The 15,000-nt window shown below is 37.2% G+C and overlaps 1 protein-coding gene across 1 annotated transcript in view; it reads right to left on the bottom strand.

The window, feature by feature from the left end:
• The window catches only part of si:ch73-375g18.1 (kinesin-like protein KIF1C), a 32,656-nt gene that overhangs the window by 13,606 nt on the left and 4,050 nt on the right, over positions 1-15,000 (bottom strand). The window contains exons 3-17 of the mRNA XM_058762795.1: positions 13,752-13,828; positions 13,483-13,662; positions 12,791-12,856; positions 11,464-11,642; positions 10,667-10,778; positions 10,509-10,586; positions 10,358-10,423; positions 10,121-10,199; positions 9,963-10,041; positions 9,708-9,856; positions 8,476-8,678; positions 8,288-8,367; positions 7,337-7,412; positions 6,047-6,126; positions 5,708-5,802 (exon numbers count right to left, since the gene is read on the bottom strand). Of these exons, the coding sequence (XP_058618778.1) occupies positions 5,708-5,802; positions 6,047-6,126; positions 7,337-7,412; positions 8,288-8,367; positions 8,476-8,678; positions 9,708-9,856; positions 9,963-10,041; positions 10,121-10,199; positions 10,358-10,423; positions 10,509-10,586; positions 10,667-10,778; positions 11,464-11,642; positions 12,791-12,856; positions 13,483-13,662; positions 13,752-13,828 (1,599 nt within the window). The remainder of the gene's footprint in view (positions 1-5,707; positions 5,803-6,046; positions 6,127-7,336; positions 7,413-8,287; positions 8,368-8,475; positions 8,679-9,707; positions 9,857-9,962; positions 10,042-10,120; positions 10,200-10,357; positions 10,424-10,508; positions 10,587-10,666; positions 10,779-11,463; positions 11,643-12,790; positions 12,857-13,482; positions 13,663-13,751; positions 13,829-15,000) is intronic.

Here is a 15,000-nt window from a genome sequence, read left to right as displayed (position 1 = left end):
CACTTATGAATCATTTTGTTTTTGCTTTGTGCCGATCAAGTTTACAACAAACAGGAAACAGTCAAATGGGATGGAGCGGCTTTCACTGGTCAGGGACTGATTTACATGCAAATGATGTAATTTATCCGTTTACTGTGATTTTAAACGAGGTGGGTGTGATGAAAGACTCCTCTGATACAAATGTACAGATTCACGTCATGCCAATGAAGCACATGAACACACAGAGAAACTCACAGAAGACACACAGACTGTTTATGTGGTGATAGGAAAACACGTGACATGTATAAATGTATAAGACTGTGTGATCATAACAAGAGGAGGAGGAGGAGGAGTGCTGAGGAAGGACAGATGAAGGAGCTCGTGAATGATTTACAGATGATACCTGTGTCAAATCCCAGCAACTGTTCCACCGACAGAGAGAAAACCAGCACAGTACATGAGTGTGTGTTACTGACACACACACACACACACACACACACACATCTACATGCTGTGCTGTCAGTAGGGCCCTATGACTGATCTATGACATGAAAGGAATCACGAAATATAGGCAAAGGGAATTTATTGTGGAATGTTACAAAATCTGCCCATTTCTGGATGAATAGATCTAAAGCAGGGCTTAATTAAATGGCAATATGCCAATATTATGAAACATGAAGTCTGCATGCTGTGTGTGTACGTGACACTCGTCTCAATATATGAGCGTATGAAAACATTAACTTCATCTGACACTTTAACAGCATTTCATTTCATTTGAGAAAAACTATAAGCAGAAACAGAAACTCAAAGCTCTACACTGCAAACTGACAAAATAAAACAGAAATACATTACTACTGTACAGTAAAATTACTTCTCAAAGTAATAACAGTAATTTAAATAATAGTCCAGTTTGTTAAAAACAAGTATTTTTTAAGTTTGTATGTTTGCCAAAAAAAAAAAAAAATGAAAGGAATTAAATGTTAATATATTTTAAAATATTTACTAAATTGTTGGAGTTTTGCGCCTTCATTTGATTACCAGTGTTTTTGATAAGAAATATGAATTACATCATAAAACACAGAATCCTGAAAAATTAAAACAAACAGAGAAAAAAACACATTTCATAGAGCACTATTATTGTTAAAAATGTAATAAATTAATAAATGTCAAAGTTTTCTTTTCTTTTTTTTTTACGTTAAAGTTTGTGTTAATTTGAACACTGTTTTTGATAATCTGTATGACATTTATTGCTGTCAAACGATTAATTGCAATTAATTGCATCCAAAAAAAATTTTATTTTCAAAATATGTTTGTGTACTGCGTATATTTATTATGTATATATAAATACACACACATACATGTACATATTTAAGAAAAATATGTTATATTTGTATATTAAATATATTTATACACAGTGTGCAGAATTATTAGGCAAGTTGATATTATGGTCATATTTTTTTTCCAAGAACATTTGACCAATTCCAAACCACATCAATCTTAATAACTACTATTGATTTTGTATTTAATCATTTCTAAGTGATATATAATTGTCCATGAAGACTGAAAGTCAAAAACTCCTTATTTCAGGTGTGCAGAATTATTAGGCAGGTTTTCTTTTACAGATAAAATGAGCCAAAAAAGAGATTGAACTCATACTAAAAGTTAAAAAAAATATATATTAAATGCCCATGAGAAGGATGCAATAATAGAATTGGCAAAGTTAAGGCATGACCACTGGGCAGAGAAATGCTCATTGGGTCAGCAGGGTCAGAAAAAACAGGTGGAGAGGAAAAGACACGTTGACTGCAAAATAATTAAGAATTAAGGTGAGAAACCATCAGGAATCATTTAGTCTCCAGCGCCACTATTTTCCAGAACTGCAAGCTTCCTGGAGTCTCCAGAAGAGCAATGTGTCAGGTTCTCAGAGACCTTGCTTGGGTAAAACATTCTTTAGAATGACCCTCACTTAATAAGAATAACATGCTGAAGTGTTGTGAAATACATGAAGAATTTTATAGACGGATAAGTTGAGAGTGACTCTTGAAGGACCAGCATCACATCCTCTTGTGCCACTGTTTGAAGAATTGATCTTCCAGAATCTGGCAGTAAGTTTTAGGAGCTCATTTTAGTTCATCTCCTATCCTGAAAAGTCTGTCTTGCAGAGATTGATTAAAAATTAGCTCCTAAATCTTCCTGCCAGATTCTGGAAGATCAATTCTTCAAACAGTGGCACAAGAGGATGTGATGCTGCTCCTTCAAGAGTCACTCACAACTTATCTGTCCATAAAATTTTTTTTTTAGATCAGTCTTCATGTATTTCACAACACTTCAGCATGTTATTCTTATTAAGTGAGGGTCATTCTAAAGAATGTTTTACCCAAGCAAGGTCTCTGAGAACCTGACACATTGCTCTTCTGGAGACTCCAGGAAGCTTGCAGTTCTGGAAAATAGTGGCGCTGGAGACTAAATGATTCCTGATGGTTTCTCACCTTAATTCTTAATTATTTTGCAGTCAACGTGTCTTTTCCTCTCCACCTGTTTTTTCTGACCCTGCTGACCCAATGAGCATTTCTCTGCCCAGTGGTCATGCCTTAACTTTGCTAATTCTATTATTGCATTAGCATTGCATCCTTCTCATGGGCATTTAATATATATATTTTTTACTTTTAGTCTGAGTTCAATCTCTTTTTTGGCTCATTTTATCTGTAAAAGAAAACCTGCCTAATAATTCTGCACACCTGAAATAAGGAGTTTTTGACTTTCAGTCTTCATGGACAATTATATATCACTTAGAAATGATTAAATACAAAATCAATAGTAGTTATTAAGATTGATGTGGTTTGGAATTGGTAAAATGTTCTTGGAAAAAAAATATGACCAGAATATCAACTTGCCTAATAATTCTGCACACTGTGTGTATAATATAAATTATATAAATACTTACAATTAAATATTTTCAAAATATATACTAAATATATTTTAGTATATATATATTTTACATTCCGGCACCTGAGCGAAAACATTCTTTAAACCCTGTACAGCGCACACACTAAAAAGTTTGTAACTTTTAACTTTAATGTGATATTTATATTTGATTTGACCCTTGATGTAACTAAATTATGTACATTTTAGGTTACCTGAGAAAACATTTTTACAGTATAATACACTGCCATTGAAAAGTTTGGGATCAGTTTAAAAAAGCATATGCTCATCAAGGCTGTATCTATTTGAAATATTATTGGAATTTAAAACAAAAGTTTTCTATTTTAATATACTTTAAACTGTAATGTATTTCTGTGATGCGCAGCTGTATTTTCAGCATCATTACTCCAGTCTTCAGCATCACATGATCTTCAGAAATCATTGTAATTTTGGATGTTATGTATGGAAAAAATAAATAAAAATGTTGATAACCCAAAAAAAAAAATTTGCTGATTTATAATCAATGTTGAAACTGTTGTGCTGCTTCATATTTTTTGGGACCTGTGATAATTTTTCAGGATTCTTTGATAAATAAAAAGTTAAAAAGAACACTGTTTATTCAAAATAGAAATTTTGTGTTACACTACTACTCATAAGTTTGGGGTCAGTGAATTAAAAAAAAAATTTTTTAAGAAATGAATACTTTTATTCAGGAGGGATGTGCTAAATGGATACAAAGTGATAGTAAAGACTTATATTGTTAGAAAAGATTTCTATTCTGAATAAATGCTGTTCTTTTTAACTATTTATTCACCAAAGAATCCAAGAAAAAAGTATCACAGCTTCCAAAAAATATGAAGCAGCACAATGGTTTCCAACATTGATAATAAATCAGCATATTATTATGATTTCTGAAGATCATGTGACGCTGAAGACTGGAGTAATGATGCTGAAAATACAGCTGCGCATCACAGAAATAAATTACATTAAAATAAGAAACCAATATTAGAAATTGCAATTGTTTTTTTGCAATTGCAATTGTTTTTTTCTGTATTTTTATCAAATAAATACAGATGAGTATAAGAGACTCCATTAAAAAACAAGGTCAATTATTTATTAGGTTTATAATATAGGCCTAACATATTATATAATATAATAATCAAAACAAACTGAAGCATTTAAACTCAGAACTAAGCTAAATATTTTCAAAAACGTGAGCATGTGAATTCTTATATATATATCTTATCTAAACATCGCTGTGAAGTACAGTCTGCACAATACACCTGTGTGTGACTGTATATGTCTCGGCGTGTTGTTACCGTTCTGTGCTCATCATGCGTTATTTCCAGCACTTAATCAAGCCACTCTTCTTTAATACGAGGACGTGTTATTTCACGTCACTGTGTTTGCGTTGGTTCTCGCGTTGAGCTCTTTCTTCCATTGAAGTATTCGGTTTCTACAGCGACTCGTTTGACGCACATCATTCTCGTTCTATGAAACCTGTAAACCTCATTCTACCTCGCTCTAACTTTATAACGATATCAACTCTATAGCGGTTTGCCCGAGAAGTGCAATTCTTTCTCTTTTACTAGAACTCAATCAAATAGCTTTCCCAACTAATGTCACTTTAGTGGCCGCGCGCGCAGCTCAGTTCACAGCTGTAGACGTCACTAATGAGTGTGATTCTCATGAGAACACGTCTGATGCTTCAGCACAGATCATGAACTCTATCTTCAGCGCAGACACTAACAATGACTTCATACAGACGAGTGACGCTTCCTGAACACAGCTCGAGCTGACGACGTCTCTGTGTCTTACAGCACTACACCAGCAGCAGCAGTTCTGTTCATTATTCACAGTTTACACAAAACCATCATCATCATAGTCCATAATAATCTTCTCCTTGTCCTATGTAGATGATGCTATTGTTTTTATAGTGAACATAAAACATTTTTTTTTTATAGTGAACGCTGAGTGATTTGACATTATCAAGTATTTAGCAAAAACCATTTAAAACACCTCTACAGAGCGCACGCTTACATTACGTGAAGTCTAGACTAGTGCGCATTTATAGTGTGTTCTTTCACTGCATGATTCAGTCTAATTAAATACATTTAGAATGATCACAAATTCAAGATATGGGGACAGAAAATGTATATATTAGTTAATCAACATCACACAAAGAGTGCCGTTTTTTCTCCAAAAAATAACACGATTACAAACGTAATTTTTTACAACAGTTCAATAAACAAAGTTAATTAATAGACTTGTGTTTTAGACACAATATTGTCTATTTCAACAACAGAAATAATTCCAAACACAGCCACAGCACTGTTTTGTGTCTCTGAGAAACATGACGGTGTTTCGTTCCTGAATGAATCAACCGTTTAAATGATTCGGTTCAATCGCAGTGACTCACTTATTAACAGTGATTTGCTGCCACCTGCTGGCGGTTTTAATTTCACATTTAAAGTTTATTTTTATTATTTAAATCATTTCAAATAACAGTATTCAACATTTTATGTTTAATATATCAAAATACTATTTATGCATTAGTAACTGCGGTCTCTGTGTTTTTGCTTTAAGACGCTGGCAAATTAAATAGAGTTCATGTTTGTGTTTCATTCTGTGGAGCTCCGTCTGCCGTTCTGGACTCAAATCACATTTACATTTATGCATTTGGCTGATGCTTTTATCCACATCACGGTACGACCATCTGAAAAATACTGTGCGACTGCATTGGGCATCACGATACTACTGTTACACTGGTGTACCGTACCACACACACACACACACACTCTCTTACCTCCTCCGTTCTGGTTGATGTAGCTGTAAAACACACAGTGCTGCTCTTTAATGAACTGACCACTGAGCTTGATGTCCACGTCCTTCTGACCAACCCTGTCACACACACACACACACACACATGAATATCAGCACATAAGCAATCATCAGCTCAATTATTTACTGAAATAGCACATCAGAGTATTTAAATCTTTAAAAAGATTCAATTTTACAATACATATTTTCAAAGTGATTTGATATCTGTCACAATCTCACAAACACCCTGCAGCTCCGTAATGGAGTCTGAACTGGTGGTTTTGATTCAGGCTGAACCGGATGATCATGGTTTTGATTCGTTCACCTGGTCACACCCTCTTTGATGTAGTACAGCAGACACTCAGACATCAGCGGATCCTCGTTCAGATTCACCAGGTGAGGAGTCTGAAACACACACACACAGCTGAACATCTCTGCACTGTGCGCTTATGTCGTGTACGTGTGTGTGAGTGTGTTTCTCTGGGAGTCCCACAAGGCTCAATTCTTGCACCGCTCTTGTTTAGCCTGTATATGCTCCCACTAAGTCAAATAATGAGAAAGAACCAAATTGCCTATCACAGCTATGCTGATGATACCCAGATTTACCCAGCCTTATCTCCAAATGACTACAGCCCCATTGACTCCCTCTGCCAATGCATTGATGAAATAAACTGTTGGATGTCCCAGAACTTTCTTCAGTTAAACAAGGAGAAAACTGAAGTCATTGCATTTGGAAACAAAGATGAAGTTCTCAAGGTGAATGCATACCTTGACTCTAGGGTCAATCAACTAAAACCAAGTCAAAAATCTTGGGGTGTTTCTGGAGACAGACCTTAGTTTTAGTAGTCATGTCAAAGCAGTAACTAAATCAGCATACTATCATCTCAAAAACATTGCAAGAATTAGATGTTTTGTTTCCAGTCAAGACTTGGAGAAACGTGTTCATGGCTTTATCACCAGCAGGGTGGATTATTGTAATGGTCTCCTTCCAAAGAAGAGCATTAGACAGCTGCAGCTCATCCAGAACACTGCTGCCAGGATTCTGACTAGAACCAGAACATCTGAGCATATCACACCAGTCCTCAGGTCCTTACACTGGCTTCCAGCTACATTTAGGATTGATTTCAAAGTACTTTTACTCGTTTACAAATCTCTCAATGGCCTAGGACCTAAATACATAGCAGATATGCTCACTGAATATAAACCTAACAGACCACTCAGATCATTAGGATCGAGTCACACAAAACAAGGGGAGTCCGCTTTTAAATCCAGACTCAAAACTCATCTGTTTAGCTGTGCATTTACTGAATGAGCACTGTGCTATGTCCGAACTGATATTTTATGTATAATCATTTTCTATTCTTAGCTGTTTTAATTCATTTTAAATACATTTTTAATCATTTTAAAAGTTTTTAAATTCTTTTTTTTTTTTTATTGTTGTGATTATATTTTTTATTATTCTTTTACTTCCTTTTATGTAAAGCACTTTGAATTACCATTGTGCATGAAATGTGCTATATAAATAAACTTGCCTTGCCTTGCCTTGCGTGTGTGTATGTGTGTGTGTGTGTGTGTGTGTGTGTGTGTGTGTGTGTGTGTGTGTGTGTGTACGGACCCCTTTTGGTGAAAACACTCCGACAGTTCCTCCATCCTCTTTAATGGACACTCCCATCTCTGCCAGAATCGACTCCCTGCACACCGGAAACACAGCGGTCACATGACCATCTGAGCATTTACATCACGCTCAGAAATAAATTTGAATTCGAAGTCATTTCCACTCTGTTTGTTTATTTTAAGGGGCATCGCAATGAAATATATTGAAATAAAAATAACATGAAATATAAAACAATTTATTCAAGCAAATGTTTTATTATACATTACTTTGTTCTTATAACTGTAATTAAAATTTTTCTAAATCAAACACAGCTCCATGCTGGAATTATTCATGGCAAAAACTAATCTGACAGATCAGCACTAAACTTCACGTGTCAATACAAACACATCCATTTCGTGTCTCAGTTTCAATTATATTAAAAAATAAATAGGTGGATATCATTTGTAAATTTAATGTGTCTGGCTTCCGGTCTCATCCACTTCCAGCTATTTTTAGCTGTTCAAAACAGCTCATTTTGCTGCTTGATATTACAAATTGGCGTGGCTTTCCATATTATTTTAATGTATTATCTTAATTATGAACACACTGGTTTGTAGTGACAACAGTTTTACCGTTTACTGCACTTCATTATTTCCCTACAGCAGCTTCGGAACCAGAAGTCTCACACATTCACAGAAAACAGCTTGCGTGGATACCGTTTTTCAAGGTTTATTTTGTTGCTATCACAATTTTCTTTTATGAATAATAAGATGATAAACAACAATTTAAAATAAAAAATAAAAATTTCATATACACATAATTTTTTTTTGTCTTGTTTGTTCAAAACCACTTGCTAGAAGCTCTTTTTTTTCCACGGAAGCATTTATTTTTCAGCTAATAAAATATTTTGTGTCCATTTATTTATTTGTTGATCTGGGGTTTTAGTGGCAGACCTGCACCAGTGTGCTTTACCTCTCCAGGCGTATAGACTCCGTCTTCCTCAGCTTCTCCTCCCACGTCTCATTCAGCTCAGCGATGATCTTCTCTGTTTCCTGCACACACACACACACACACACACACACACACACACGTTTGTGTCTGAGCACAGGATGCTGATTATCTCACGCTCCGCCCACCAACATAGCCCCGCCCTCTCGTACCTTCAGTCTCTCCACTGCCTCCTCATTGGTAATCATCTCACCCTGAAACTCTTCTAATTGGCCGTGGCCATCCAGAGAGGCGGGGTCACTCTCAGAGGCGGGGCCTTCTCCTGGGACAGGTGTGGATGTGGGCGGAGCTCCATTGGAGGAGGGGTCAGCAGGCATTAGAGTGACACCCACATGGTTATTATTGACTTCAGCAGCTAAAAGATGAATAGAGACATTTTAAAACTAGTGCTGTCAAAATTAGCGTGTTAACACAGGCGATTCATTTTCCCAGTTTAATGGCGTTAAAAATATTTAATGCAGTTAATGCAGGGGTGTAGCTAGGGATTGCCACCCCACTCACAGCTGCTGCTTCTGAAGGGCACAGGTAAATATGACTTTTATTATAATGGGTTTATGTGAAGACTGTTTTAAGTTCACTTAAATTAGAAGTTATTTTTTAAAGTCTAATAAATATTAAAATTGATAGCTCTCAATTATACTGTAATGTTAGTATAGTCAACATTACATATAGTCAATAGTTAAATATTAGGAAAAAGAAAAATTTTCTAGAGACGTCAGTAGTATTGGTATCAGTGATACTCGCCTTCAGTCATAAAAAAAGATGCCAACCAACAAATATTAAAAATATACTGTCTTTATGTTGTTTCTCTATTAATTTGAAGATTGAATGTGAAATATTGCAATATAAAAGTATATTTAAAAACTTAAATGCTAAGTGGGATTAATCGCAAATAATTTCAGGAAACAAATGTGTGATTAATTAGTTCTTTTTTTAATCGATTGACAACACTATTTAAAACATGACTGTGTGTATCAAACTTGTGTGTGTTTGTGTGTGTGTGAGTGTGCGTGTGAGTGAGTGTGCGCGTGTGTGAGTGTGCGTGTGCATGTGTGTGTGCGTGTGTGTGAGTGTGCGTGTGTGTGAGTGTGTATGCGTGTGTGTGTGTGAGTGTGCGTGTATGCGTGTGTGTGAGTGTGCATGTGTGCGTGAGTGAGTGTGCGTATGCGTGTGTGTGAGTGTGCGTGTGTGTGTGAGTGTGTGTGTATGCGTGTGTGTGCATGTGTGCGTGTGAGTGAGTGTGTGCGTATGCGTGTGTGTGAGTGTGCATGTGTGCGTGTGAGTGAGTGTGTGCGTATGCGTGTGTGTGAGTGTGCATGTGTGCGTGTGAGTGAGTGTGTGTGTGTGAGTGTGCATGTGTGTGTGAGTGTGCGTGTGTGCGTACCTGGAGCAGTGACCAGCCGGCTCAGTCCTTGTGACAGCAGCAGGTCTCTGAGTCGGTTCACTTCCTCCTTCAGTTCTCTGATCAGACGAGCGTTTGGATCCTCGTTAATTACAGCGTTACAGCGGATCTGCTTCGCACGGTCAGCATATCTGCACAAACACACACAACAGGAAGCTCTGAAGTCACACAGATGGATGGTTCATTGATTGATTGATTGATTGATTGATTGGTTTATTGATTGATTGATTGATGTACCTGAGAGTGCTGAGTGTTTCCTCATAATTAATATCTGCAGGACTGAGAGCAGCGATCATAGCCGTACGAGAATTACCACCTGAGACACAAACACACGCTTCATAATCACAACTCTACGTGTGTGTGTGTGTGTGTGTGTGTGTGTGTGTATGTCTTACCCAGGTTCTCCTTCAGTATCCAGGTGAGCACTGAGTCTCTGTATGGGATGAACTCACTTTTTCTTCTTTTGCTGTTTTGCTGTTTGTCAGAAAAATACACCATTAAAATACAGCAGAAATAAAGATCATGATCACTGACAGAAACACTCAACATTACAGTCATGTCACAGACTGATCATATCAGAGAACTGAAGAACGATCATATAATGAGCTCAGTCATTCAGTACAGCGTCTCACCATTTCAGCCAGAGCAGAGATGACCTTCCCCAGCGTGGTGAGAGATTTATTGATATTAGCACCTTCCTGAAGGACAGAGGGACAGGGTTTGTGTGAGAGAGCGATGGAGACGCTGACTCTTCATTACAGATGTGAACATTAGTTTTAGTACCTTTAACCTCACGCCTTTGGCTCCGGAGGAATCAGCTCGCTCACTGCCCGCCAGATCCACCAGACTCACCTTACTGACCTGCACACGACAGAGAGACACGTCAACAACACACACACACATACACGCACACACACACACACACACACACACACACACACCTTCTCTGTGTCGAGGCTGGTCAGCTGATCTCGGCGGCGCTGAGTGAAGACGATAGTGAAGACGGCGTGCGATCGGCTGCTGGTCTCGTTCATGTTTGTCGCTGCCACCGTCCTGTCAATCAAACACGTGACAGTGAGGAGCGTTTCATCTGAGTACAGGAGTAATGTCTGTTCATGAGATTAACTCTTTCCCCGCCAAACACGCCGTGTTTCCATGTTTTCACTGTTATACGCTAGGGGGCGCTATAATGCATCTCCTGAATGAGTCTGGAATCACTCGATCAAAAACACAGACGAGGAAGACACAGAAACGAGCGATCTCATATGTAAGCATATGCATATGAAAAATAATGCGATCAACACTCACCGCATATAAATGAAAGCTGACTAATGTTACCGAGTGAAATATGGATCCAGAAAGTGTTAAAGGCCTGTGAAGCTTTGGGATACTGATGGAAGCCATCTACTGCATCTTTGCTTTGATAATATTACTGAATATGATCCAGACGTAGTATTTGATAAAAATGCGATTTTCTCAGCTTTTTGCTCAAAATGTTGCTTTTTTATGAAACCTACCTACATTCAAGTGTTGATAGAAAACAATGCTTGAAGCTAGAATAAAACTGACTAGAGGGTCTGATCTTTATTTTGATGTATTGCTTGTTCAGATATTCATTCAACAAAATATTCTGGCGGCCGTGAAATTTGAGTGAAAATCAGCAAAAATGCTGGCGGTGGCTGACATCTTTTTCAAAAGCGCTGGTGGGGAAAGAGTAAAACGCTGGTGTGGTTGGTACCGGGCCTTGTTCCCCGCGTCCATGAGGTCTCTGATGTCATGGTAGGACGTGACGGCGAGTTTGGACAGGTCCTCGACGTACGGCCCCATGATGGGATGCTCTCGCACCCGCAGCGCTCCTTTACTCTTGGGGTTGAGCAGATCCCGCACTCGCTCGCAGTAGATCTCCATATAGGACACCTGAACACACACACACACACACACACATCACATTCATGTTCTCCACTGACACACATATCCTTGATCTACAACTGTGCTTCTCAACCTTTTTAATTGGACGGCTCCTTGATGTGGACTATTTTCTATATTTCAATAATTATGACAAAGCTGCCTGTTTTCAGTTTTTTTTTTTTATTGTCAGAAACCAGGAGCATTGATATAGTAAAATATAACATATATTTAAAAAAAAACTATATTATCACCCAGCTCTAATCTGTTAAATGCAACTATAAGGCATAAAGATATTAAGCTATTATAAACATTAACATCATGATTTTCTGTAAAAGCAGCTTTGAAACAATGCATGAGTGTGAAAAGTGCCATATAAGTAAATTGGACTCGATTAATTTTGTGACGTGAGAAGTTTCAGGAACTTTGTTCTTCAGTTAAAAACAATGTTTTTTTTAGCATTTTAATTTTAAGTTTATTTTAATATGTTAATAACTTACAATAATTTATAAATTAAAATGAAAAATGAAAAAATAATAATAATAACAAACCAATGCACCAATGGTTACAGTGTTTACTTCTTTCTAGTCATGTTTTCAACTATTTCTTTAAATGTGACAAATATTATCATAGGATAACAGAAGTTTTAGTATTTTTTAATATACATTTTTTATATATATTTTTTAATAAATATACATTTTATCTCAGAATGTGTTGTTTACGATCTTTGAATGAAACGGTGTGATGATATATATTTCTGCCACCAGTCCTCCTGCTCAGTATGATATGGGCTTCAGTGATCAAAGCCAGTCATGTGTGTGTGTGTGTGTGTGTGTACTTGTTTTTCTATTCAGGTGGGGACTTAAACCTGAATACACACAGACTCATGGGGACTTGTGTCACGGTGGGGGCCTAAATTGAGGTCCCACGGGTAAACAAGCTAATAAATCACACAGAATTAAGTTTTTTGAAAATCTAAAAATGCAGACAGTCTCCTGTAAGGGGTAGGTTTAGGTGTAGGGTTGGTGTAGGACAATAGCACATACAGTAAGTACAGTATAAAAACCATTACGCCTATGAATGTCCCTACAAGGATAGCGAAACAAGTGTGTGTGTGTGTGTGTGTGTGTGTGTGTGTGTGTGTGTGAGTGTAGCAGCACCTCGACGGAGCAGGACAGATCAGGATCGGTGTTCTCACTGGTGCGCTTGAACAGATCTTCACACATCTGCAGAGACACAGGTCACACCTTAATCACACACACTCACAGAAGCACAGCAAAACAACACAACTCCATACATCTGCCACGCTCACTGAAATTAAACTGATGTGTGTGTGTGTGTGTGTGTGCGTGTTTATATACTAGTGCTGGGAAAATAAATCAGTGCATCACGAATCGAGAAATGATTCTGAGATTTTCCGAATGCATGGCGATTCTTTCTGGAGTGGATTCTGAGCGTAGTTTTGAGCAGCAGGTGGCGCTGCATGCTCCAGAATCAGCCGTACTCTGCTCGCTTCCAAATCCTTACACACTCCAACCTAAAATAATCATTCATAAGATTCATAAGGTTGAAGGGAATCACAAGGGTGTTCACAGTGGGCTGTGTTTACATTAATCTGGCGTCATAAAAGCATTCTGAGCCGAGGTGAGATTACAGACTCAGCCGAACACACTTCAGCGCTCTTCTTCATCTGCGTTTGAGTGTGCGGATAAAACTAGAGTACAGCGCCATCTGCTGTTAAAATATAAGCTCGGAATCAACTCCAGAGAGAATCCTGATGCATTCAGAAGATCTCAGAATCCATCCACGAATCAATTCTGCATTGATTTATCATCACAGGTCTAATACACACCTGTGGAATGATGCCTTGTTGTCCAGGCTCTTGTTTTCCCATCATGGTGTAGGATTTTCCGGCTCCGGTCTGACCGTAGGCGAATATACAGACGTTGTAGCCCTCAAAGGCGTGAAGCAGCATCTCCTCCCCGATGTCCAGATACACCTGCTGCTGGGACGCGAACGCTGGGTCGTCCTCCTGCACACACACACACACACACACACGCCAGTGAGTTCAGAGCCACAGGAGCGCAGACGGCAGCAGTAAACGGCAGCGCAGGATCTTACCGTGCTGTGAGACCAGTACGAATAATCAAAGCTGAAGTTCTTGGCTGCTTCTTTGGGCTGTTTGGGGTTCCAGATGCCTGCGAGACGACACACACAACAGAGTGAGGCGTTCAGAGACTCAACTGTTTAAATGATTCGGTTCAATCGCAATGACTCACTGCCACCTGCTGGCAGTTTTAATTTCACATTGAAAGTATCTTTTCATTATTTAAATAATTTCAAATAACAGTATTCAACGTTTTACGTTTAATATAACAAAATACTATTTATGCATTAGTAACTGCAGGTTAAATGCATTCATGTCCTGCATTAAACAGTGTGTAAACACATCTAAACACCTCTTCAGACGCAGCTTCTGTGTTGATTTCATTTGCTTGGTAACAGCACAAATGTCTTATTATTCTGATTCACTGATTAAACGTAAGAATTTGACTCAAAAGATAATGCACTCTTTTAGAAAATGGCTTTATAAAGGTAAAAATGCCCATTAAAAGTTAAAAATCTATTTAAACTTATTGGAAAAAAATGTATTTCTATCAGTGTGAACTAACCACACAGAAAATAAAGAATATCAAACACTTCAGGAGTCAGCTGTCCACGGCAGTCCTTAAGATACCAGCACAATAACACACGCAAAATATCGTCTGACTATCGTCATCGGTAAAATCCCAGAAAATATCAAGATGTTTTTGTCAATATTGCACACCCCTACTTCAAAGACACTGAAATAAAATAAAAATTGTGTGGTTATTTATCAATATCTATATTTAGCTATAAAATATAATTATTATTTATATCAAATTATTAATATAATTTGCACATTATTAATATATTATTTTATTATTGTTTTATTACTATTATGATTACTAAGTTAAATATTAAACAAAACAAAAAATTGCTATTGTTATATTTCACTGTAAAATACAAAAACTGAGTATTACAGAAAAATATAACATAATAAATTTTAATAGTAATCGTATTGTAAAATAAAATGACTATTATTACTAAATTAAAATACTAAACAAAATAAGAAATATTACTATTGTAATATTTCATTGTAAAATACAAATTATAGAGGAAAATATAATAATAAGAAATACTGATAATAATTGTACTGTAAAAACAGTGGTTCAGCTGTGCTGCGTCCTCTCTCTTTGACCTTCTCTTCACATCTAGAGCTGCTGCACGCTGCCATACAAGACTTCAGCTCACGTTTCGGGACAGTTGACAGAATTGTCAATTTCCTAAT

The sequence above is a fragment of the Onychostoma macrolepis genome, chromosome 23 (genome assembly GCF_012432095.1).
Source record: "Onychostoma macrolepis isolate SWU-2019 chromosome 23, ASM1243209v1, whole genome shotgun sequence".
Classification (NCBI taxonomy): Eukaryota; Metazoa; Chordata; class Actinopteri; order Cypriniformes; family Cyprinidae; genus Onychostoma; species Onychostoma macrolepis.
Note: the sequence above shows the minus strand (reverse complement) of the source record. Positions and strands in the feature narration are given on the sequence as shown.